Here is a 25,882-nt window from a genome sequence, read left to right on the forward strand (position 1 = left end):
GAGGCGGCATGGCAGGAGGGGAGGACTGGAAGGGAAGGGAATAACCCTTACAGATTATCTGCAGCACCCACTTGTGATTTCGCGCCAGTGGTGGAGGTGGTGGCGGATCCTGCCACCCACCGGCGTGGGGTGCTCCCTGAAGCTCGGATTAGGAAGGCTAAGCCCCACTTTATTTAACATCTATGTGGCTCCCTTGGCCTCTATTATTAGAGCCTGTGGCTTTGAGACAATCTCATATGCGGAAGATACGCAGGTAATAGTCCCCATCGAGACAGATCCAGCTCAGACGAAAGTCCAGTTTAAATCCTGTATGCTGCAAATTGCCGTCTGGATGAACCAGAATTTCTTGCAGTTAAACTCAAATAAAATGGAGATCCTCTTATTTTGGAAAGCAACAGAGATATGGTCTCCAGACCAGTGGCCATCGGAGCAAGGGGAGGCACCAAATCCTAAGACACAGGCACGGAATCTGGGGATATTGATCGATAATAAAATCTCGATGGAGGAGTATGTAAAAGCTGTATCAGGAACCTGCTTTGGTATTACCTGAATGCTGAGAAAAAGAATTCCCATGGCTCCCTATGAGGGATAGAAAGACTTTAGAACAGGCGCTACTAGTCAGTAGACTTAACTGTGGCAATGCTCTCTTGACAAGTATTAGAGAAGATCTTGCAGCAAGGCTACAGGTGGTGCAAAATACAGCTGCACGACTGGTCCTTAATAAACCATGGCGTACTCCTTTCCGCGCTCTCCTGCTACAGCTGCACTGGTTACCTGTAAAGAAGAGAGCATTGTTCAAGCTACTGGTAATGGTGTTTAGAGTGCGACAGGGGATCAGCCCCCTTTATTTAAGGGGAAAGAACAGCCATACCCCTGCGCGCGTTTTAAGATCCAGTAATCGAAACCTACTCCATCCATGCAAGATTAAGAAAACAAAAATGGGAGGACGTGCATTTTCTCATCTGGCCCCTCTCCATTGGAATCGCTTGCCGAACGAGCTGCGCTCCTGCCCTGGCCTGAAACATTTTAAGAAGCTACTAAAAACTTGGTTGTTTTAAAGCCGCAACCCCTGGTCCAGCCGTGTGCACTGTGCTGCCAAAAGCGCTGAGAGATCCCTGCTGGGATGATTCGTTTGCGCGATACAAGTCTTAAATATATATCAATATAAATATATACTGGAGGTGAAAACAGCGGGTGTGGAGGTGGATTGACCCACCCGCTGGTTCCCAGACCCGCCCCTGCGGAAGCCACGTCCACGGCCGCATTGAGGCTGGTTCTGCACAGGCTTGTTGGAGGAGCGTGCCTGGGTGCCTCTGCCCTGGACACGAAAGGGACAAAACCCAGGAGTGGTAGGATTCTTCTGAGAAAGACCCAAGGACTTGGCCGTGGCCCGTGAGTCCTTAAAGCGCTCCAGTGCACTATCGGCCTTCTCGCCAAAGTGGCGGGAGCCATCAAAGGGCATGTCCATGAGCGAGCGCCCTGGACATCGGGCGTGAACCCAGTCAAACGCAACCAGGCATGGTGCTGCAACGCCACAGTCGTGGAAATTGCCCTACCCAACAAATCAGCGGTGTCCAAACCACACCTGATAGCAAACTTAGCTGCATCTTTACCCTCGGCAATCGCTTGGGAAAGGATAGCCTGGACCTCCTCAGAACCCTGAGGCAAGACCTGAGCAACGAAATCCCACACTGCGTGGGAGTAACGGCCCAACAAGCGGGCGTTGTTAACCGATCGCAGCCCCAAGCTGGCCGAGGTGAACAACCTCTTACCAAATTGTTCCAGCCTTTTAGAGTCCTTATCTGGCGGAGCCGTGGGAAAAGCACTCTGCGACATCGAGGCCTGAATGACCAGGCTCTCGGGCGTAGGCTGATTGGTCAGAAAAGTAGGATCACCAGGCGCTGGGTGGTGACGCCAGGCGACGTTTTTATCCACCGGCGCCCCCGTGGCCGAGGCAACTATGTGCCCAAGAGGACTTCGGTAAGTGCCTCATTGAAAGGAAGCAGCGGCTCCGACGAAGTCGCAGTCTGGAGCACCTCCGTAAGGAGGTTGGTTTTGAGGGCCACTGTAGGGAGGTCGAGATTGAGAGCCTCCGCAGCCCGACGGAGCACCATGGTATAGGAAGCACCCTCCTCCATAGTAGGCAGAGAAGAGGCAAACCCCGGGTCAGAACAGACATCGAGTTTGCCTGCGTCAGAATCACATTGCCGGGCAAGAGGGTCCGCGGACCCATTCCAGTCGTCGGCCGCCTCTGGCGTAGAGGGAGCCGGTCACGGCGGCAGAGCCGGAGAAGGGACGAACGGCGTCGGGAATGGCGCTGAGAACGGTACCGTCCGGGGCCGGACCGGCGCCGCCTCCCAATGTGGATCCCAGGCCGGAACAAAATGGTCCTGGAACCGGGGCAGGGGTGGGATAAATGGCACCCAGTGCGGCACCGGGGGTGGAGCAGAGTGTGGTGCCGGAGCCGGCAGCTTCACACCTCGTGGCGCCGGGGCCAGAGCCAACGGTGCAGGATCATGTGGCGCCGGTGGCGGAGCCGCCGGGTCAACAGGATCTGGACACGGGACTGCGGGGCCAGAAGGCACGCCGGCGGGAGCCCAAGGCCTGAAAAGGCGGTCAATGGCAGCAAGAACTTCTTGCACCTGTTCGGGAGTCGCCGACGGACCTGGGTATGGCGGGTATGCCATGGGACTCCCAGGCTCCGGAGGAGATGTAGGGGCAAAACCCCTGCCCCCCCCCGGAGGAGCAAGGGGGGGGGGGAGAGACGTCAGAGAGCGAACACGCTTCTTCGACTTCTTTTTATGGCGTCACTTACCGGAATCTGAAGGCAAGACTTGGAGCCCAAGAAGCAATGGCTCGGGTCCGGCGAACGGTCGCAGGAATGGCCCCTGGACCCATAGCGGCGGTGTGACGAATGCCGAACTTCCAGCAATTTCCAACGCCGCTCCCGCAAGGCTTTCGGGGCCATGGCTCGACAGTCCCGGCAGGCCCAGGAGTCGTGATCCGTCTCCAGGCAGTAGAGGCACACATAGTGGGGGTCCGCCACCGACATATTACGGCGGCAGGCCTCACAGGAATGAAAGCCGGGCATCCCTACCTGCACCAGGAGAAAAAAGGGGAGACAAAAGTCTCAAAAGGGTAGTCAAAAAGTGACTAATGTACATGCTCAATCTGGATCTGCACTTTCTGGTGCGGAAAAAGAAAGAACTGACGTCAGCGCGCATGGGTGGCACCTAAGTACACGCCTTGACGTCATCTCGGCACTTACGACGCCAGTGACGGACGCAGAGCCGCAGGACGCCACCTACTGACGTGCAGGGGTACTGCTAAGCAAAACTTTTCGGATCCAGTCTGATGACTGGGTATATTCTATGGTAAGGAATGTATCACTAACGTGTCTCTTTCAGATGTGTGACATTAACTCCAGGGAAAGACCCATTTCCACGGACAGAGTGAATGCACTAAAGGCAGTTCTCGGGACTGAGACTCAATCTCATGGTCTCACCTTTTTGGGAATTACAGGATACTGTGGCCAACGGATTGCAGGCTGTGCTGAGCCCTTTAGCATTTGCAGGACATTAACAAGTGGTCTGTCCCAATCTGGACCCTTGGGTGGAAGAGGCAGAGGGCTTTCATTGCACTGAAGCAAGCTTTAGCCTCTGCACCTGCGTTAGGTTTCCCTGATTATGGAAAGTTATTTATCCTTTATTTTCAGGAAAAATATTATTTTGCTATGGGAGTCTTGACACAAACATGGGGACCAAAATGCCCAATTGCTGATTATCCTACTGCATTGGATAGTGTAGCAGCTGCTTTTCCTCCATGTTTCAAATCTGTTGTCGCAGCAGCTGAACTAGCGCAAGCCACAGAAAACAGTGTTTCTGACGGTGCCTGATCCTAATGCAGTAGCGTCTTTATTGCTGAAGAGTAAAGCACAGTATCTTCCTAACGCTGCACTATGAAATGCAAGTAAATTCTTACACCTGGCTGAGAACCTCAAGATTGCTTAGCTGTTACTGCTCTCTGCTAATATTTGAGTGGATTTATTTTTTTGTACCTTGGGTACAAGTCCAACAAAAAATATTGGGGGAGGGGCTAATTAGCATTTGAAATTCAAAATGTCATATTGTTTCAATATTCTTCAATTAAAACTGCCTATGTTAAAAAAAATCGAAAGTTAACATAATCACACAGAAACGTGAATTGAATCATTCTTGCCTTGATTTACTTTTTAGAAAACACATTTAGGTTGACCACAAATCTATGTGTAACTGAGCTCAGAAATGTCTTAAAGGAAAACTATTTCTAAAGAGGAACATATAACATGTTTAAACGGTGTTTAGAGAGTAAACCTAATGTGCTCGGTATCTTTTTTTAAACACTAAATATTGGTGCGAATGTAGGCCTAACTTCTCCTGGTGTCATGTATCTAGCTTCAAGGCACAAAAATACTCCACATTTGGAAAGAGATTCCAACCTCTCTCATTCTAAGGTATGGAGCAGATTAGAACCTAGAGGGACTCTTGGCAACTTTTGGGAAAACTAAACTATAGCTAGCTATACTTTAGAAAACAGCACCTACTTCTTACCTTGTACTACACTTAGGTTAGGTACACTGGGGTAGAACTATTTAGAAGCATCAGATGAGTATTTACTTTTTAGCCTGTGTTATTTGTGTATGTATTTTTATGAATATATGTCATAGCTGCAAACCATGCTATTGCAGTATTATTTTATCTTACTGCTGATGCTGTTCGTATTATACTTCCATTCTGTCTTACGATTGTAGCAGCTCACATCTCTTGCATGACAAATAAGACTGTTCAATAAACCCTTTTTTTTTTTTAAACGCCCTACTACCTATTTCTGTTGAAGCATGCACGATTGACTGAGTGAAACTTATCTATTGTTTCCACGATTCTGAGAAGAACTGTTCCGATTCTAATGGAAACAAAGTTTGTCATGTTTATGCGGTTGTCCGACACTAATTCCTTCTTGTTCATTCGAGAAGTTTCTAGTAGCCTCTAAGCTAGCTGGCACACACAAGTAATTAAGTTTAATGTACTCGATAGAGACATACTGACCTCAGTCCTATGTCAAAACTATAGAGTATATTATTCCAATGCGCAGAGCCTATCAGGGATATCCCTGATGGGGTTGGGACCAGGAAAGAGATTCCTAACACCCCGCAAGGAGAGTCAGAAAAACTGGAGCTGTATTCTCTGCGAGGAGGATGACAGCGTCTGGTCATTGCATCAGGCTGGGACTCTAATTCCTTCCGAACTTGCCGTGGCGAGCCGCGTAGCTGAGCCGTGCAAGTATGCAGCCGAACCGTGGTTTGCCATGGCAAGTGAAGGTATACTTATACCTTGAAGGTGTTTAGGAATGCCATTATTGATGTAAAAGTCGGACAGAGGAACGTCATGAATGAACTCCTAAGGAATAGATGTTCATGCATGATAAATGGGTTCTTGGAGAAATCAATAATCCAAGCAAGGGGAAGTCCAAAAGGCTTAAGAGTCTGGTTTTCCAAGAACTTGTTGTGATGTGGATGGACGGATGTAGGTGACCATGCCTGTATTTGGTTAGCATGGATAATGCCTAAATAAGGGTTGGATTTCTATGCCTGAATAAGGGCAATGTGTGCCTATATAAGGGCATAAATCGGGAAACCTATATACGGAATCTAAAGCGACACACAACATTCTTTGTTACTATTTTGAAAACTCATATCTTAGATAACACCGGGCGAGGCCTCTCTCACAAATAAAGGGGATTTTGCCAGAGGGAAAGAGGTTAAAAAGACCCCAACTCAAGGTTATACATAATCAGATTTTTGTAAATGCAAGCAGTTGTTTTATTGGTGCAAGCCTTTTTTGCCTCAGGGAAGGGGAACAGAGTCTCCGCTCTAAAAATAAAACGGGGGTTGGGGAGAGGGCTCCGTACACTTGGATTCACCCCCAACATGTGTCCTGGATGGAGCTGTTTCTAACAGTTATTGTGTTCTCTTCATAGGTTGTTCTTGTCTCAAAAAACAACAAAGCCATCGAATTGCACCTTTTTTCGTTAGTACGAGGAATTTAGTCTGCACAAGTTGCTGAATGTTTTGCCTTTATAATAGCATACGTTTTGGGCACAGAAAATGTACAAACGGTTTACACAGATTCAAGGTTTGCAGCTAGAGTTGTCCATGATTTTGGACAACTGTGCTTATAGAGGTTACTTTACATCAGTTGGCACACCTATTAGGAATGAACTATGGGTATCCCACTTGCTTTCTGTCATTCAAATGCCATCTGAGCGGGCAGGTGTCGAGTGCGCTACCTACCAAAAAGTTGATGACCATGTCACTAGAGGTAATGCTTGTGAAGGGGCAGCAAAGTATGGAAGACAAATCTCCGAATGCCGAAAAAAATCCTCAGTTGCTCCTTTTTCACACTTTGTCTCTAAGTTATCAATTCAGTCTCTGCTGGCCACAATCACTGTCCTTCAAGAAGTTTGTACTGAGGATGAAAAGGATGGGCGCTTCAGACTTGGCTGCACTAAGAGTTTTTGTGGCTAATGGATATCTCCTACAGGCTAGGTGATGGTGCTATCCTCCATATTACCTTATCTTGCTTTCATGAACCACTGAATAGCCCACTTGAGCAAGGAGAACGGGGTTAAGGCTTATATCCTCTTTTCAACTACATTGATTCACCATTTAATTTTTTGCATTTCTATATAGTGCAAACTCAATATTTTTCACCCTTTTATTTTTGCCTTTTTTATAACGTGATTTGACCCGAAAGTATTAGAGAGATTTAAATGAGAACCAGTTACATTATACAAGGGCACTTTAAAAAATAAAAAAAACATTTAAGTATATGGAGATTACGTGATTTGCACAGAATCACAGAATATTGTTAACGCGATGCCGAGACTCAAACCTGGTCCCCAAGTTCCAAAGATCGGCAGATCTGGCCATTAAGCCATATTACTGGTGGTCAATCTAGAAAGACAGTGCAGAGAGAAAAACCCTATCCATGGGGGTCATTTGTATAGATCCAAGTTATTTTCGTACAGATGCCTAGATGCCAAAGATATGAATATGTATGCCAACATTATGAATATGTACTGGTCAATATTTGTTTGTTCTTGGATTTGATAGATGCTTATACGCATGCAGATGAAAGGACAGTGTTGAAATGTCTGCTGAAAGAATGTATTACACATTATGGAATGCCCATATCATCCTTAATACTGGGGGCTGCAGAATTCAGATGCAATTTAAAAGAACACATCAAGCAACAATCAGTGCAGACACTAATCTGAAGTGGCCAGATGCCTTACCATCAACTTTTATGATCATGAGAAGCACCCCAAACAGAAAGACATTTCTGTGTCCCTATCACATAATTCTGGGAAAAACAGTGGTAGGCCCAGCAACTCCTTGTTTGTGATCAAACCTTTCAGAGCCTTCCTTTCACAAGTTTGCAGCCCTGCCATAGCTGCCAGCAGAAGCCTGCATCCAGCGCCGGTTCCAAGCTTTGCGGGGTCCCGGGCCAAAAGGGAATGTGCGAGGCCACTCTAATTTACATAAGTGACACAGCTCAGGAATCTGCTTTGTGCAGACTCCTCCTGGGCCACAACTCCTCCTCTCAGCCTCCTACAAGCACCTCTTTTACAGCTCCTATCGGGATGAAGGTGTGGTACTTTCTTATGGGCTGAAAGTTAAAACTGTGGGGGTGCTAAAATGATCGACAATTGGCGTCCCGCAGTGTCTCTGAATGGTCTTGCAATTGGGACAAGATGAAGTGTCTCAGTCCCCTAGGCCTCCCAACACCATCCCGGAGAGGCCCCTCCCATGGACCCTAATTGCAAGGAGAAACCTTTCTTTCAAATGGATTGCCAGGGAAACAAGAGGACACACCACCGGTGTGGGGACCCGGGCAGCTGCCCACACTGCCCATGCCTAGCGCCGGCCCCGAAGGCGGCAACCTACTACCTGGTGATTAGGTACACACCAGTGTGCACAAGAGAAAGTCTGCTCTTCTGCACTACTGGAAGAGCCCTTAACAGGTACTGTTGGTGATGAATAGTGCAATAATGTCAAGGATACAAAAATACTAGTCACTACAAAAAGACCTCTGAGCCTATAGGAGGAGGACAAAGAGTGTGAACTGATCTGCTGGAAATCTTTTGCCCACCAATCTTAGCAGTCAAGGAAAATGGAGAATCAGCACTTCCAGATGGCATCCATAATGTCAACCTGTGATCAGAGGCGGGGGAAAGACTGAGAGGAACAATGGCTGAAGTAGTAAAAGGGATGCCCGAAATCTAAAAGACTAAATAAAGTAATCATTGGTACTATTATACACTGCTTGGTGTGGCTATATGGTAGTGATTTTGGTGTGCCCACATCAACTAAGCAGTAAAGAGAGGTTTGCCCATTAATGACAATACGGTAGAGAGATAATTTTTTGGGACACATGATACTGGGTTATCAATGATTGTGAATGTAACCACTTGTTGTATCAGTCCACAAGTTCCTGTTAGTACAACCAGTGGGTTGCCTACATTGAACAATCGTCTTCCCTTTTGGGTGTCAGTATTCTTGTTTTATATGACTTTAACAAACAAAAATGGAAAAACAGAGCATTCTATGATTAGGAATATTGGCTATATATATTTCTTATCCGAGTTCTTGTTGATGTTAAAAACTATACTTCCATAGCACAACTGGCAGAAAGGATACATATTTTTCGAGAGGTTGCAAATGCTACTACTGCTAAACTCACACCTTTCCTGAAGTTATTTATTAAAATGAGTGGAGAATCATAAATTAAGAGTAATGGGAACAAAATATTTGAGTATAGTCGATGAATAATACGCACAATTGGTTGCTTGTGGCATTTTAAACACTTTATTTTACTTGTGGAATTGGCGCTTACGCCTGGTTGTAAAAGAATTGGGGAGGACCTTATGTAGATCATGCTTACCAAACAGCATGTTGTGTTAAATCCAGATTCAGGCCAAAGAAATCTAAGAAAAGTGGCATCCAGTGATTTTTGTTTTTGGATACCGTGATGGTGGTACCTTTAGGAGTGAATACTATCCAGTGTTTTGGAACATATGGCTAGTTCAACCACAGAGGATTTTTATAAGATGTGAACAGAACTGATTGAAACAGTGATACGGAATAGAAAACCATTAAAGTACCTACTGGCTAGCAAGAAAGGAGTTTGTAAGACAACTGGCCCAGAGTGTTGCAATAATTCTGGGAATATACACAAGGCAATAGATAGAATTAAGAAGGATGCTAGAGCGCTACATAAGATATCGAGACCGGGATTATGGGGAAAAGGTTTATGGTTGAAGAGGAAGCTGGGGAACCTACAAAGTAGAACAAACACTGGCAGTGATTGGAGTATTTATAGGTATTATAGTGATTATTCATTTGCATGTGTGCCTTAGAAAGTGCTGCATTGAGAAAACATTTATTTTGCACTACAATGGTCCCTAGGGAGGTAGGAATAAGGAGTAACACCCCACACACAAGATTAGAAAGAGAAATAGTTTGACGATTTATTTGATTCATTGATGTCCACCAAGAGAATATTCAGGGGACTCAGAATTATGTAGTTCTAAGCCAGGAGAGAGATTTTTCCGGTTACAGAGAACTAGTTCCAGGCATCTGATAGCAAAGTTATCTCTTAGGGGTGAAATAATTCCCACAGGCTCGTCCCGGAGAGCTCTTCCTCGGGCTACAGGGTCTTCAGGCAACCCTATAGTTGCTCAAAGCTCAAAGCTTTGTATCTTCTGACCACATTCTGCGAGACCCCTAGAGGCCTGAGGGCTGCCCCAGTCACATGACACAATGCTGAAGGCAAAGTGGTGATCTGAGTAGGAGGCTGCAGAACAGCTTATCATGGAGGGCAGGCTCGTTGTGATGTGGATGGAAGGATGTAGGTGACCATGCCTGTATTTGGTTAGCATGGATAATGCCTAAATAAGGGTTGGATTTCTATGCCTGAATAAGGGCAATGTGTGCCTATATAAGGGCATAAATCGTGAAACCTATATACGGAATCTAAATCGGCACACAACATTCTTTGTTACTATTTTGAAAACTCATATCTTAGATAACACCGGGCGAGGCCTCTCTCACAAATAAAGGGGATTTTGCCAGAGGGAAAGAGGTTAAAAAGACCCCAACTCAAGGTTATACATACCCAGATTTTTGTAAATGCAAGCAGTTGTTTTATTGGTGCAAGCCTTTTTTGCCTCAGGGAAGGGGAACAGAGTCTCCGCTCTAAAAAAAAAACGGGGGTTGGGGAGAGGGCTCCGTACACTTGGATTCACCCCCAACATGTGTCCTGGATGAAGCTGTTTCTAACAGTTATTGTGTTCTCTTCATAGGTTGTTCTTGTCTCAAAAAACAACAAAGCCATCTGATTGCACCTTTTTTCCTTAGTACGAGGAATTTAGTCTGCACAAGTTGCTGAATGTTTTGCCTTTATAATAGCATACGTTTTGGGCACAGAAAATGTACCAACGGTTTACACAGATTCAAGGTTTGCAGCTAGAGTTGTCCATGATTTTGGACAACTGTACTTATAGAGGTTACTTTACATCAGTTGGCACACCTATTAGGAATGAACTATGGGTATCCCACTTGCTTTCTGTCATTCAAATGCCATCTGAGAGGGCTGGTGTCGAGTGCGCTACCTACCAAAAAGTTGATGACCATGTCACTAGAGGTAATGCTTGTGAAGGGGCAGCAAAGTATGGAAGACAAATCTCCGAATGCCGAAAAAAATCCTCAGTTGCTCCTTTTTCACACTTTGTCTCTAAGTTATCATTTCAGTCTCTGCTGGCCACAATCACTGTCCTTCAAGAAGTTTGTACTGAGGATGAAAAGGATGGGCGCTTCAGACTTGGCTGCACTAAGAGTTTTTGTGGCTAATGGATATCTCCTACAGGCTAGGTGATGGTGCTATCCTCCATATTACCTTATCTTGCTTTCATGAACCACTGAATAGCCCACTTGAGCAAGGAGAACGGGGTTAAGGCTTACATCCTCTTTTCAACTACATTGATTCACCATTTAATTTTTTGCATTTCTATATAGTGCAAACTCAATATTTTTCACCCTTTTATTTTTGCCTTTTTTATAACGTGATTTGACCCGAAAGTATTAGAGAGATTTAAATGAGAACCAGTTACATTATACAAGGGCACTTTAAAAAATAAAAAAAACATGTAAGCATATGGAGATTACGTAATTTGCACAGAATCACAGAATATTGTTAACGCGATGCCGAGACTCAAACCTGGTCCCCCAGTTCCAAAGATCGGCAGATCTGGCCATTAAGCCATATTACTGGTGGTCAATCTAGAAAGACAGTGCAGAGAGAAAAACCCTATCCATGGGGGTCATTTGTATAGATCCAAGTTATTTTCGTACAGATGCCTAGATGCCAAAGATATGAATATGTATGCCAACATTATGAATATGTACTGGTCAAAATTTGTTTGTTCTTGGATTTGATAGATGCTTATACGCATGCAGATGAAAGGACAGTGTTGAAATGTCTGCTGATAGAATGTATTACACATTATGGAAAGCCCATATCATCCTTAATCCTGGGGGCTGCAGAATTCAGATGCAATTTAAAAAAACACATCAAGCAACAATCAGTGCAGACACTAATCTGAAGTGGCCAGATGCCTTACCATCAACTTTTATGATCATGAGAAGCACCCCAAACAGAAAGACATTTCTGTGTCCCTATCACATAATTCTGGGAAAAACAGTGGTAGGCCCAGCAACTCCTTGTTTGTGATCAAACCTTTCAGAGCCTTCCTTTCACAAGTTTGCAGCCCTGCCATAGCTGCCAGCAGAAGCCTGCATCCAGCGCCGGTTCCAAGCTTTGCGGGGTCCCGGGCCAAAAGGGAATGTGCGAGGCCACTCTAATTTACATAAGTGACACAGCTCAGGAATCTGCTTTGTGCAGACTCCTCCTGGGCCACAACTCCTCCTCTCAGCCTCCTAAAAGCACCTCTTTTACAGCTCCTATCGGGATGAAGGTGTGGTACTTTCTTATGGGCTGAAAGTTAAAACTGTGGGGGTGCTAAAATGCTCAACAATTGGCGTCCCGCAGTGTCTCTGAATGGTCTTGCAATTGGGACAAGATTAAGTGTCTCAGTCCCCTAGGCCTCCCAACACCATCCCGGAGAGGCCACTCCCATGGACCCTAATTGCAAGGAGAAACCTTTCTTTCAAATGGATTGCCAGGGAAACAAGAGGACACACCACCGGTGTGGGGACCCGGGCAGCTGCCCACACTGCCCATGCCTAGCGCCGGCCCCGAACCTACTACCTGGTGATTAGGTACACACCGTTGTGTCGGAATCTAGGTTTCAGGAAGTACCTACAGGCTTACAGGGTCATGAAGACCAACACTCTGGGCCACATTGTCTTTGCGATGTCAAAATTTCTGATGGCAGCATGGATAATAAGGAAGAAAATGTCTTCTTGAACTTATACCACCTTGTATTCCTCACCCCATGCAGGTCCAATAGATCTTTTATATGTAAATATTATATTGTTTTTTAAATATTTGTATCGTATTTTATTGTATCTTTTATGGCCTATGTGGCCGAAATAAAGAATTTTTGGATTGGATTGGTACACACCAGTGTGCACAAGAGAAAGTCTGCTCTTCTGCACTACTGGAAGAGCCCTTAACAGGTACTGTTGGTGATGAATAGTGCAATAATGTCAAGGATACAAAAATACTAGTCACTACAAAAAGACCTCTGAGCCTATAGGAGGAGGACAAAGAGTGTGAACTGATCTGCTGGAAATCTTTTGCCCACCAATCTTAGCAGTCAAGGAAAATGGAGAATCAGCACTTCCAGATGGCATCCATAATGTCAACCTGTGATCAGAGGCGGGGGAAAGACTGAGAGGAACAATGGCTGAAGTAGTAAAAGGGATGCCCGAAATCTAAAAGACTAAATAAAGTAATAATTGGTACTATTATACACTGCTTGGTGTGGCTATATGGTAGTGATTTTGGTGTGCCCACATCAACTAAGCAGTAAAGAGAGGTTTGCCCATTAATGACAATACGGTAGAGAGATAATTTTTTTGGACACATGATACTGGGTTATCAATGATTGTGAATGTAACCACTTGTTGTATCAGTCCACAAGTTCCTGTTAGTACAACCAGTGGGTTGCCTACATTGAACAATCGTCTTCCCTTTTGGGTGTCAGTATTCTTGTTTTATATGACTTTAACAAACAAAAATGGAAAAACAGAGCATTCTATGATTAGGAATATTGGCTATATATATTTCTTATCCGAGTTCTTGTTGATGTTAAAAACTATACTTCCATAGCACAACTGGCAGAAAGGATACATATTTTTCGAGAGGTTGCAAATGCTACTACTGCTAAACTCACACCTTTCCTGAAGTTATTTATTAAAATGAGTGGAGAATCATAAATTAAGAGTAATGGGAACAAAATATTTGAGTATAGTCGATGAATAATACACACAATTGGTTGCTTGTGGCATTTTAAACACTTTATTTTACTTGTGGAATTGGGGCTTACGCCTGGTTGTAAAAGAATTGGGGAGGACCTTATGTAGATCATGCTTACCAAACACCATGTTGTGTTAAATCCAGATTCAGGCCAAAGAAATCTAAGAAAAGTGGCATCCAGTGATTTTTGTTTTTGGATACCGTGATGGTGGTACCTTTAGGAGTGAATACTATCCAGTGTTTTGGAACATATGGCTAGTTCAACCACAGAGGATTTTTATAAGATGTGAACAGAACTGATTGAAACAGTGATACGGAATAGAAAACCATTAAAGTACCTACTGGCTAGCAAGAAAGGAGTTTGTAAGACAACTGGCCCAGAGTGTTGCAATAATTCTGGGAACATACACAAGGCAATAGATAGAATTAAGAAGGATGCTAGAGCGCTACATAAGATATCGAGACCGGGATTATGGGGAAAAGGTTTATGGTTGAAGAGGAAGCTGGGGAACCTACAAAGTAGAACAAACACTGGCAGTGATTGGAGTATTTATAGGTATTATAGTGATTATTCATTTGCATGTGTGCCTTAGAAAGTGCTGCATTGAGAAAACATTTATTTTGCACTACAATGGTCCCTAGGGAGGTAGGAATAGGGAGTAACACCCCACACACAAGATTAGAAAGAGAAATAGTTTGACGATTTATTTGATTCATTGATGTCCACCAAGAGAATATTCAGGGGACTCAGAATTATGTAGTTCTAAGCCAGGAGAGAGATTTTTCCGGTTGCAGAGAACTAGTTCCAGGCATCTGATAGCAAAGTTATCTCTTAGGGGTGAAATAATTCCCACAGGCTCGTCCCGGAGAGCTCTTCCTCGGGCTACAGGGTCTTCAGGCAACCCTATAGTCTTCAAGATGAAGCTCAAAGCTTTGTATCTTCTGACCACATTCTGCGAGACCCCTAGAGGCCTGAGGGCTGCCCCATTCACATGACACAATGCTGAAGGCAAAGTGGTGATCTGAGTAGGAGGCTGCAGAACAGCTTATCATGGAGGGCAGGCTGATACAGTTCGGGAACCCCACAGAAGCTCTACATAGTAAGCGAAGCATTTGGAGCAGGATGCACTGGTACTGTCTTCATAATCGTGGATGTGATCTGTGGACCTCTTTAAGGCATTAGCTACTCAACTAGATTGGAATAAATGCAAGAGTTGAGCTTTCAAAATGTAGGTCATACAACCAGGAAACTCGGCTGGAGAAGAACTATATCACCACAAACCGTTGAGTAAATGAGAAGATTTCGAATTGAAAACAATGCCCTTCTTTTATTTTGTTTTACACTACCTGTACATTTTGTGGTGCTTTCTGTATATATAATGTGGTAAACTACGCACACGTTAGGTTAAGGTGTTTCAGCAGGTGTGGCGGAACTATACTTTCATTTTGGGTCCTATTCTTCAGCCTTAAATCTGCCCTGTGTCTTCACCAAGTCTATGAGCTCATTCATGGGACTTCTCCACAAGCTGGTGATCTCTGTCCATTCATGCCTGAAATACTTGATGATTCATAAAGGGTCAGGCAGAATGTCACTTCTCTGGTATGCAAGGTGCTCTGCCATCTTGGATTCTTTGTAATCTTGTCCAAATCACCTCTTATTCCAAAGTGGGCTCACCCATTTATCGGCTCCTTCTCAGGGTCAGTACTGTGTGCTGTATTTATACCCGATGCTCTGGCTCACCTTCAACTCAAGCATTATTAAAATTTTGAACGATGGCCTGTTGTCACTAACAGTAACAGCAGCCTGGTGGCTCTTACAGCATCAGAGGCTTGCGTCATGTCGGTGACAGTGAGGCCCGTGCTGCCTCTAGATTCTGCTCTGCACTCTGTCATTGACTCCGGAACTCGTATTTGCATAAGCTGATCCCCCTTTTAAACATGGTAAAATTGGCTTACACCGAATTGGCAAATTAAATTTACTTGTAAGTCCCTAGAAATGTGGTTCTACATGTACCCAGAGACTGTAAATTAAATGCTACTAATGGGCCTGCAACACTTATTGTGCCACCCACGTAAGTAGCCTATTTGAACGTGTGTCAAGGCCAGGGCCTGTCATTGCAGTCTGCCTGTGCAGTTGTAAAACTGCCATTTTGACCAAAAATATTCCCTTTCACTACATAGGTCACCAGGATGTTACCACTAGCGCAAGCCCTTTCCATAAGGCAGGATGCAGTATGCCGAGTGCAGTTTATTTAAATGGTTTGGCATATACTTTTAAGTTTTATATGTTCCGGAATAGGCAAGGCTGAATTGCTACCCTTGTTCTTTGTGTGATACTTGAATTTTTCACAATCCCATGAATTCAGTGCAGTGATGTACAGGCAACATTGATGGCAGCACCCACACTCTGAAAAGTGTTCCAGTGCCACTGGCCTGGGTGCCGTTGTGTGAATTTTTCATGCTTTCTGGCTAGGGTGCCATGTGAGACATTTCCATACCTTCTGGCAGCCTTGGTGCTTATGTGTGACGTTTCCATGCTTTCTGGCCAGGGTGCTTATTTGTGATAGTTCCACGCTTTCTGGCATGGGTGTTTATGTGTGCTATTGCCATAGTTTCTGACCTCAGTGCCCTGGAGGCTCATGTGTGATATTTCCATACTCACTAGCCTGGGTGCTTATGTGTGACATTTCAGTGCTTTCTGGCCTGGTGTGACCAAGCCTGAGTCAGTGCCTTTGTGCTTATGTGTGACATTTCCACAGTTTTTGGCATCATGGGCCGTTGTTATGTTGTTATGTTATGTTACAACCGCACTTTTTGAGCGCACGGCTACCCCGAAAGGGTGTCCCGGCGCTGACATCACATGTCAGTGCTTAATGTGTGACAACGTGAGTGACAATTTATTGAAAACACAAAAAAGAATTTCAGCATGCTGTAAAGTTATTACGTTGAAACAGTCTTTAAAAAAAAAAACTAAAACGCATAGCACTTTTTGTTGAAACGACAAGAGTGGCCAGAAGGGCAGCAATGTATGCAATTTCACTCTTCTACACCTACCCAGGGAGTAATCTGTAGGTTGTCATTTCACTCTGTACTGTGCTATCTCTGAGCATGTCCTAGGGAGTGGTCTCTTCTTCAGTTGTGTGTTTCACACCATGCCTCAGTCTGACTCTGCTCAATGAAGCAGTTTCTCCTTCTGTTGCAATTTTAGCTTCTATAGAGTTTCTCGGAGTCTGTCCTGGCAAACACACTCTTGAAGAGTTATATTCACTCAACATTGAACAGTCTATTGGTGAAACATGACTATGCTATTTCTTAAACTGCACTGGAGAGAAGCTTTAAAAGTTAATACAATCTAATATGTAATGAAAAATGTGTTGAAAAATGCTTTGTTTTGGCCTTTCTGTCTCCAAATTGTTCTGGGGGGGGGACAAACTCCCCCTAGTAATGGTTGCTCACTGCGCTTGCTCGCTACACACCATGTGGGGGCTGGTCTCAGTTTTACTTTGCTCTCTCTGATTCACTACTTGTGTCTATTTTTGGTGCTCTTTTTTTTAAGAAAGTCTTTTTACAAAATTTTCTTTTGGGGGGGGGGGGGGGTGGGCGAAAACCCCCCAAACCCCACTAGTAGCAGACGGGCACGCTTGCTGCACTCGCTCATTACGTGCCGGACGGGGACTGGTCTGGCAAAATCTGCCAGGGCTGCTTTCAGTTCCCAGTCCAGCCCGCGTCTAGGGCAAATTCAACCTGAAAATAAGGAGACACTACAGCTTTGCTCGGCAACATCTCACTTGTAAACATCTGTTAAGCTGCCAAATTGTCTTCTCTCCACACATTCACTAAACATTCCTGTATGGATATTCATGATCGACAAGAAGCCCAAGTCAGATAAACTGTACCTAAAAACTCTGTTCTAAATGTCTCCCTTTGCCTTTTGCAAGCCACCACTTTCGGGAGATGCATTTCAGTCTCTGCACAGCATCTGATTTACAGCAGCACTCAGAAAACTGAAAACGTTACTTACCTGTATCAATCGGTTTGCAAATTGGGGTAGGATCACATGCACACTCCAACGATACAGCATCAAATATTACACTACATGCTAGTGTTCTAAATGAACATTTCTCTACCAGTACCCACACACTCAGCTGCTTTGGACCTCTACTGACGGTGTCCTGGGGCACTGCGTGGGGTAGGGGAGGTATCATTTGTCGCCCTGAATTCAAAAGCTCTTCTTCGAAGACAAACAACTTGCAACATCTGTGTGCACAGAAGGTGATCTACAGCAGGATATGCTGCTGAACTACAAAGACAAATATTGATATTGCAATTCTTAATTCACTTTCGCAACAAGTGGTCCAGATATACAACAACATGTACAAGTATCAGGCATAGTGTGGCACAGAGCATCAAAAACAACTAATACTCCAGTGTCAGTTCAATTTGCGTGGACAGCTCTCCAAGGGGAGCGCCTAGTGATGGACAATGTGCTATGATACAGAAAAATGCAAACATAGTTTAACACTATGTTATCAGAGCCATTTACTCATGAAACCAGTAGCAATTAATGAATATGCAGGATAAAGTATCCCCAAGTAGGAGGATATTGTAGGTGAATAAGGAATTCTGAGACCGTATTGATGCACAAGGCCACAAAGGAAGTGCCTATATAAGCTCATGGAATGCCTCTGAAACCTGAAATATTCCTTTCATTTATGGGTGGAGTATTGATCCATTATTTTACCTGCAGTGCTTTTCCCCCACTACTATTACAGTAGATCTCAAGCGGGTCTTGATCTGTGTTACACCATCAGCTAGCCCTAACTTTTAAGCCAAAATCATTTTGCATAATGGGATTTTTGAGTTTAAATGTGCAAATTTAACATATACACTTGCAGCCCCAGAATTTATTTAGCATGTGTATTGGATAAAATGTAAAGACTGGCTGAAGGCATCACTGTCACCCAGGTCCCTTCACAGCTAGGGAATAGAATAGTTCCAAGGAAGAACACAAATAAAAACTTTTTAAATATAAATTTGTTAGGGTATACTGCTTTTGCCAAGTGCTGCCATCTGATTTACTTGATGGGAGGGTTGGGGGATGGTGGTATAGGTTAGAGCATAGAGCAAATTGATCCTAGTCTTTACTGGAGCAGCTCAGTGTGCTGCTGCTTCTCTCTCCTGCAAGACAGAACCCAGGCACAGCTCTGCATATAGATGTGTTGCCTACGAAGAAAGACCTCTCTGTTGCATTACTGCAGCAGAGAGGCAGAACACGGATGGATCCCTGTCCTTCAGGACTTTTGAGAGTCAGTGCGCAGACACCAAAGCAGTATTTGCCTACTAGCAGAGGCAGAGGTTTTCCCTGCATCCGGAGCACAAACTGTGAGCTCAGGTAGTGCACATCACCTTCTCTCACAGACTCTGGAGGAAGACGGCATCCTGCTCTTTGCTGCCCTATTGGACTGCAAAAGACACACAATTGATGGATGGAATGCATAACAAATCAAAACATTCACCCCAGTCAAGAGTTCTGGGTTAAATCCATAATTCTTTTTCTCACCATGCCACCCAAGTTTAGACCTGGCCATCTGCAAATCAGTCTTGACACTGGGTCTCAAGGGTACAGTCCAGCCCGAACTGCCAAACCAGGTCCTCCATGGACCGGAAACAAGCATCCTAGGACTGGTTTGGGGGTTAACCCCTAATCAGCCAGGATAGCAGTTCGGGCTGGCCTGTTCCCATGAGACACAGGGCCAAGACTGATATGCATATGGCCAGATCTAAACTGGGGTGGCATTGTGAGCAAAAGAATGACGGATTTAACCCAGAACTCTTGACTGGGGTGAATGTTTTGATTTGTTCTGTATTCCATCCATCAATTGTGTGTCTTTTGCAGTCCATCAGGGCAGCACAGAGCAGGATGCCGTCTTTCTCCAGAGTCTGTGAGAGAAGGTGATGTGCACCACCTGAGCTCACAGTTTGTGCTCCGGATGCAGGGAAAACCTCTGCCTCTTCTAGTAGGCAAATACTGCTTTGGTGTCTGCGCACCGACTCTCACAAGTCCTGAGGGACAGGGATCCATCCGTGTTCTGACTCTCTTCTGCAGTAATGAAACTCCAAAACCGGTCCTAGGATGCTTGTTTGCGGTCCAGGGAGGACCTGGCTTGGCAGTTCGGGCTGGACTGTTCCCATGAGCCACAGGGTCAACACTGATTTGCATATGGCCAGGTCTGAACTTGTGTGGCATAGTGAGCAAAAGAATGATGGATTTAACCCAGATCTCTTGACTGGGTGTGAATATTTTTATTTGTTCTGCAGTCCACCAATTGTGTGTCTTTTGCTTCCTCGTCCTGATGGACTGGTTTCTCTGTTTTAGTGAGACACACTTTTATGGGTACACATTTATTCTGGTGTCACAATGTGCCTGCAGTAAGAACGTAAATGACAGGAGATAACGAAATCACGCTCTCCCATATATTATAAAATAATTGATACCTCTGGTTAATTCATCAGTCATTTATTCGAAATTGATATTGATACACCACAAAGCAGAATCACATCCTTCTTGTCACTGACAAGACATAATGAAGAGTCAGCCTTGTCAAATGGAAGTTTCATTGCCTTATTACCACCTACAGATTAAATTAATACTTAAAATTCTGTACTGACAACCTCAATTTTCTCTTGGTCAATTAAGAAACGTTTGAGCTTTACTGGGGTTTGAAAATCTACAAGCAAACATAGGGGTCATAAAGAGGAGTTCTTGAAAGAAGTCTGCTTTCATGTATTGCCTCAACCATTCTGTCCTATTTCTATAGGTCTATCTGGATAAAGCATTATTTATCGCTGAGAGATATGCAAAACGTAGTGCACAGATTTTTATTTTTTTCCAATTTTAGGTCTACTATTATCCATATTTTATGGATTGTTATACAGTTTCATAACCAAAAATTCAGGCAAAAAAATTGTTAAAACAGAGTGATTCATTTGTACTTTATTGTTAGTGTGTGTAGCCCTGCATCTACAACACCTCTCACCAATGTACATTCTGGAATGCGTACCTGTTTAAAATGGTTACAGCCTCTGCATCATCCCTACAGAGCAACAGTTTCTCCATGTTGTACTCCAGCACAGCCAGCCCAAGCTGTAATATGGCCTTTATCCCATCGTAGAAGAAGCAGTCCACAACGTTCACTGCACATTCAATGGGCAGGACACTGATGAAGAGAGTCAGGAACCAGGAGAGGGACACAGAGGAGAAGAAAGTCATGTCCGTCATATGGTCAGTTAACTGAGGCAGATGAACTCGGATTAACTCCTCAAAGACGGCCTGGTCTACCAAGGCCCCTGGAATGCAAGAAAGAGACATTTACTGCAATGCAGAAGAAACATATTTAAACTGCTTTCCGTGGCTTACAAAAGCACATTTAGTGAGTTTTCAAAATAGTACTCTACATAGGGTCAAGCGAGAAACATAACTACTACGGCTCGGGTGAATATCCACTACAATAAATCAGTATTCATATTATACTTGACAATATTTACTGTATAAAGACAATGTTTAACAAACTCCGATGAAAATTTTTGTTTATTACATGACATTGACGACCGTTACCATACCGTATTCTTTTCAGACACATTTGCAATTGTCCTATTCAGAAACCCAAGGCAAAAATAATCTCTTATGTTTCATCTCATGCAGTTATTGTATTGTAAAAGTAAGAAAAACAGTGCCTGGTGCATGAAGTGATGCACGCAGCGATGTAGGAAACAGTCTAAGGGGCCATTTTGTGAAAATAGTACAGCAAGCCAAATGAATATTAAATCCACAAATTGTGAGTTTCAACTGAGATTTTCAATAACCATTCTAAATAGCGATTCGGAAAATGTATGTACAAAGCATTTGAAAACATCAAAAAGTGAGAAAAACAGCAAACTACACCTGCAATTCACCACGAAGTGTAAGCAGGCGGTAACCAGGTGCATACTATACAATGAGATCCAAACATGTAAAACCACTTTTCAAAACGACTATCCTCTATGCCACAGTGAAACAGAAACAAATATTGTGAGCACAGCAGAGGAGAAGACGGCCAGGGAGAGATTTTTCGAGCAGAGCATTACACTTTTTGTGGAAACAGAGCAGTAAGTGCAGGGCTTGTACATGTTTAGCAGTCTAGTTATCTTAGCCCTCGTTGTATGTCTACAACATTCAGACAAACACCGGGGAGTTCGCACAAGCCCATCTCCTCTGTTCACTACACCTGAAAGCTGCCAATCCACTAAAGCTAAGGTTGGTGGTAAATCCCAGAGTGCCCCATTCAGTAATCTCTTGGATGCTCAGTTGTACATAATTCATACATTATTAGCCTGTCCCAGATTTCCAGGTGAAACGTCCCTCATGCCACAGGCTCAGTACATGACTGACACATATTGATCTGTTCACCACCACCACCACCACACCACCACCTCTAAAAAAACTGAATACATCCACAGTGACAACCAACAATCCCTGGACATGCAAGTGGCGTGCAATGCTGAGTGCTGTGTCACTGACATGTGGCACGAAATCCAAGGGGAACAGCAATATTAACACATATCAAGAGTAAATCTGATCTGACTCTACAGGCTCAAATGCGGATTGGTTGGCATTTAACAACTGTTTATATCAGTAGAACACACCGCCCAAAAAATCTAAACTGCTTCGAAAGGGAGTTGTCTTCTAGCACAGGAAATCACCACCACACTTTATTTTTATTTAGATGCTCTGAATTGGAGAATAAAAAACTGCATTTTGAAGTCAACACAATAGTGAGACAAATAAAAAAAATATACATATTGCTCCTTATAGTAATAAGTTATTACCAATAATTCGACGATTGAAGTAATCAGGCAGCATTCTTTCACAAACAGCAACAAGCAGCCAAAAGGCTTCTTCTTCGTTGGCATACAGAAGCAGCACAGATGTCAGGATGTTCATTGCCTGTACAAATGCAAAAGAGGAGATTCAAGCAAACAATCAAGCAAGCAATTGGCACACAGCTGTGAAATAATGTACCAGGAAAAACATTACTTTCTTGTATCTTCAGTACTCTTTTGTCCAGAGAGCCCATCATCATTTGAACATTCACTTTATATATGAACAGGGAATTCGGTTTTAGTTTTAGTGAGACACACTTTTATGGGTACACATTTATTCTGGTGTCACAATGTGCCTGCAGTAAGAAAGTAAATGACAGGAGATAACGAAATCACGCTCTCCCATAGATTATAAAATAATTGATACCTCTGGTTAATTCATCAGTCATTTATTCAAAATTGATATTGATACACAAACGTATGACATCATTCGAAAATAAATCACATGAAACAATGTGTTCCGATATAAATATTGCTTATGTGTTTCTGGTGCATCCCAATGCAACTTTACCATATTAATTTCCTAAAAGTTAAGAAAATTCTGATGAATATGAACTCTTCTGTAAATCCCAAAATGGTCAAGTTGAGGCGAAACGGAGTTGGAGGGAAACTTTTGTAGGCAGCAGGAGTAGCTCCCTGGACTCGGCTACATATCTCCTTATGTAACATAAGGGTGCTGAGCAATTTTAAGAGATCGCACGTCAGCTGAATATACTCTTAGTACAGATGTAGCCCTGAATTTTGTAAATATCTGCACTATTCATCAAACATTATCTGTGTATTCTTCTATGCATTATCATAATGATGTGCTGTTTTGCTTGTGTGCACCAAGAAATAGGATTCTGCGAGTCATTGTGCAGGATAAATAATACAAATGCAAATAAACAGGCATATGCAACCATGTTTATTATTTTAACAGCCAAGTAAGGTACTGATGTTTGACAAGAGAACATATTATGTACTTGCCATATTTTCCGATAATTTGACGCTTGCTCCAACCTTAGCTCAAAAGTATAAGCGTGCCTTAATAAAAGGGTGATGGTAATTGAGATCAGACCGTGGAAGAACCCATATTAACACATTAGAAAAGAGAACAGTAATTACCCAAAGAAATGGCAGCTAATCACCATTCCATTCCCCAGCAAGGCAATCCCGTTCCAATTACTAATCTAAAATACCCTTGGAGTGGTATCATTGGATAACCAGAGGATGTCTTCTAGAGCTCCACAAACTGCAGTGGTGCTCCTTCAATAGCATACATCAAATTAAAGATGCTAGAGTATACCTAATTCTTGGCTGTATCAGAGTTGTAGGTCTCAATTCTAGATGGGCAAGGCCATCAGCCTGGACAGCAGGAGTAAAATCATTTTTAACTTCCACTGGCTTGAGAACAAGGATACATATATATTAACAGATGCTCCCCGGAGATCCTCAGTGGAAATAGCAGATGAAGGAGGCTATTCCAGTGTTAAAGATACTGGGTCCTCTCAACATGGGCAACCCAAATATTCTACGACGGTCCATAAGAGAGTGAATGCAGCAGCCCTTATGGAACCCCAGAGCTATCTTCTATGCTCACGAGCTACAGGAATTGGTGTAAAACCAGGATTCTAGTGTAGCAGGGCTGATGCAAGAAGTAAACAACATTGGCTTGCACTACACAGCAATAGGTCTTTGAGCATGGTTTATTGAACCGCAATCTCACCCAACACCATTCCAGCACTGCGTAATTACATCCCAGTGGACTTTTGTGGCAGCCACTCATCAAGGCTATGCAGCTGAGATTGCGTCACAATATCTAAAATCATGCAGGCAGTTCCAATCCTACCGCTCCCTAATATTTGGTGCAATCGGCAATCTCCCTGGAATGGAAGATTTTACACCCAGATTTATCTCTTAACATCTCTTTGTACATCTTACAAAACTATTTTGATGAGAGCAGCTGGATGAGTATAACAGCTGATGGAAGATAATGATCTTGTAGCAAAGAATCATCCCAAGTCACAAGAAGTGCCTTATTTACCATGGTCTTAGGTCTTGCTTAATCTCCACCTGTGCCATAGACTAGTTAATCTCATGCAGTTTACTAGAGGTTTTAATAAGGATGTCTGTCAAAGTATTTGATCTCTTCAGTCATGAATTTGGTGAGACCGATTTCTCCTCCTCCTCCTCTGTCAGACAAATATTTAGCATACAAGTCATGCCTTTTACTTTGAAAATCCAAGCTACCTGTATTTGGTTCTTTTATTCAAAAAGGGGCGCATCGGACTACGCCAGATAAGCAATTAATAAAATATAATTTGCAGTAGTGTAATTTTGCTCTCCCCAGCTCACTGTGCTACATTTCCATTCTTTCTCTAATCCTTTGTTCCAAGGGCTTGATCGAAGGGGTAATTCGAAAGGACGAGATATGTCATCTCCGCCTGGCGCTTCTTTTTAACCTGATCAGCTATGTTAGTGTTGCCTCATTCTCACTTTTAAGCAGTACTTAATTTGTAAAAGAATAAGTGTCAGTCTAAAGTTGTACTCAAAAGCCCACAGCGGGCACAACAGAATGTAAGGTGTGCCAAATACCTTAGCCGCCTACTCTTGATTCCACCTCATACCTCCTTCATCCACCACCATCCACTCCCTGCCCCCTTATTTCACTCTTCCAGGTTCTTTTTCATCCTTCCAGGTTCTTTTTCATCCCTGCTTTTCTCCTTTGTCACCATGTTTTTGTTTTTCTCCTCCTTTCCCAATTTGTGTTTTTCTATCATAGCTCTGGGTGAAAGTCTGATGAAGAAAGGAAAATGCTACTTACCAGTATGCATCTGTTCTTGGCATGTAGAGCTGCAGATTTCTACACTTTGCATTAGATCGCCACCTGGTGTTGGGCTCGGATGATTGCATGTTGTTGTCGTCTTGGAAGAAGTCTTTGTAGTCACGAGATAGGTGACTCCTCCCTTGGACGATAGTGCGCATGGGCATCGGCTCCATCCTTAGATTGTTTTTCGCCATGATGGGAAATGATGGAGTCAGTAGAAAGAAAGGATGTCCATGCGAGTATGTCTAATTAAGATAAAACTGGAACAGATAAAGGTCCCGGGGAGGCGGGAGGGCGTGTAGAAATCTGCAGCTCTACATGCCAAGAACAGATGCATACTGGTAAGTAGCATTTTCCGTTCGAGGCATATGAGCTGCAGATTCTACACTTTGCATCGATTGTGCAGCAGTGCTTCCCCTAGCGGTGGTCACCTGTGTCTGTTGCAGTAGTTTGAAAGAGAGTTTTAAGGACAGCTTGGCCTACTGCAGCTTGCTGCTTGGCTTGCACATCAACACAATAGTTTTTAGTGAAGGTGTGTGTTGTAGACCATGTTGCTGCCTTGCAGATGTGTTCTAGGGGAATGTTTTCTAAGAAAGCCATGGAGGCTCCTAGTTTGCGT

At 43.7% G+C, this 25,882-nt stretch overlaps 1 protein-coding gene across 1 annotated transcript in view; it reads right to left on the minus strand.

The window, feature by feature from the left end:
- TBC1D8B (TBC1 domain family member 8B) overlaps nt 1-25,882 on the minus strand; it is a 1,086,956-nt gene that overhangs the window by 430,565 nt on the left and 630,509 nt on the right. Inside the window, exons 11-12 of the mRNA XM_078688663.1 lie at nt 22,404-22,521; nt 20,600-20,885 (exon numbers count right to left, since the gene is read on the minus strand). Of these exons, the coding sequence (XP_078544789.1) occupies nt 20,600-20,885; nt 22,404-22,521 (404 nt within the window). The remainder of the gene's footprint in view (nt 1-20,599; nt 20,886-22,403; nt 22,522-25,882) is intronic.

This window comes from Lissotriton helveticus, chromosome 4_1, assembly GCF_964261635.1.
Source record: "Lissotriton helveticus chromosome 4_1, aLisHel1.1, whole genome shotgun sequence".
NCBI lineage: Eukaryota > Metazoa > Chordata > Amphibia > Caudata > Salamandridae > Lissotriton > Lissotriton helveticus.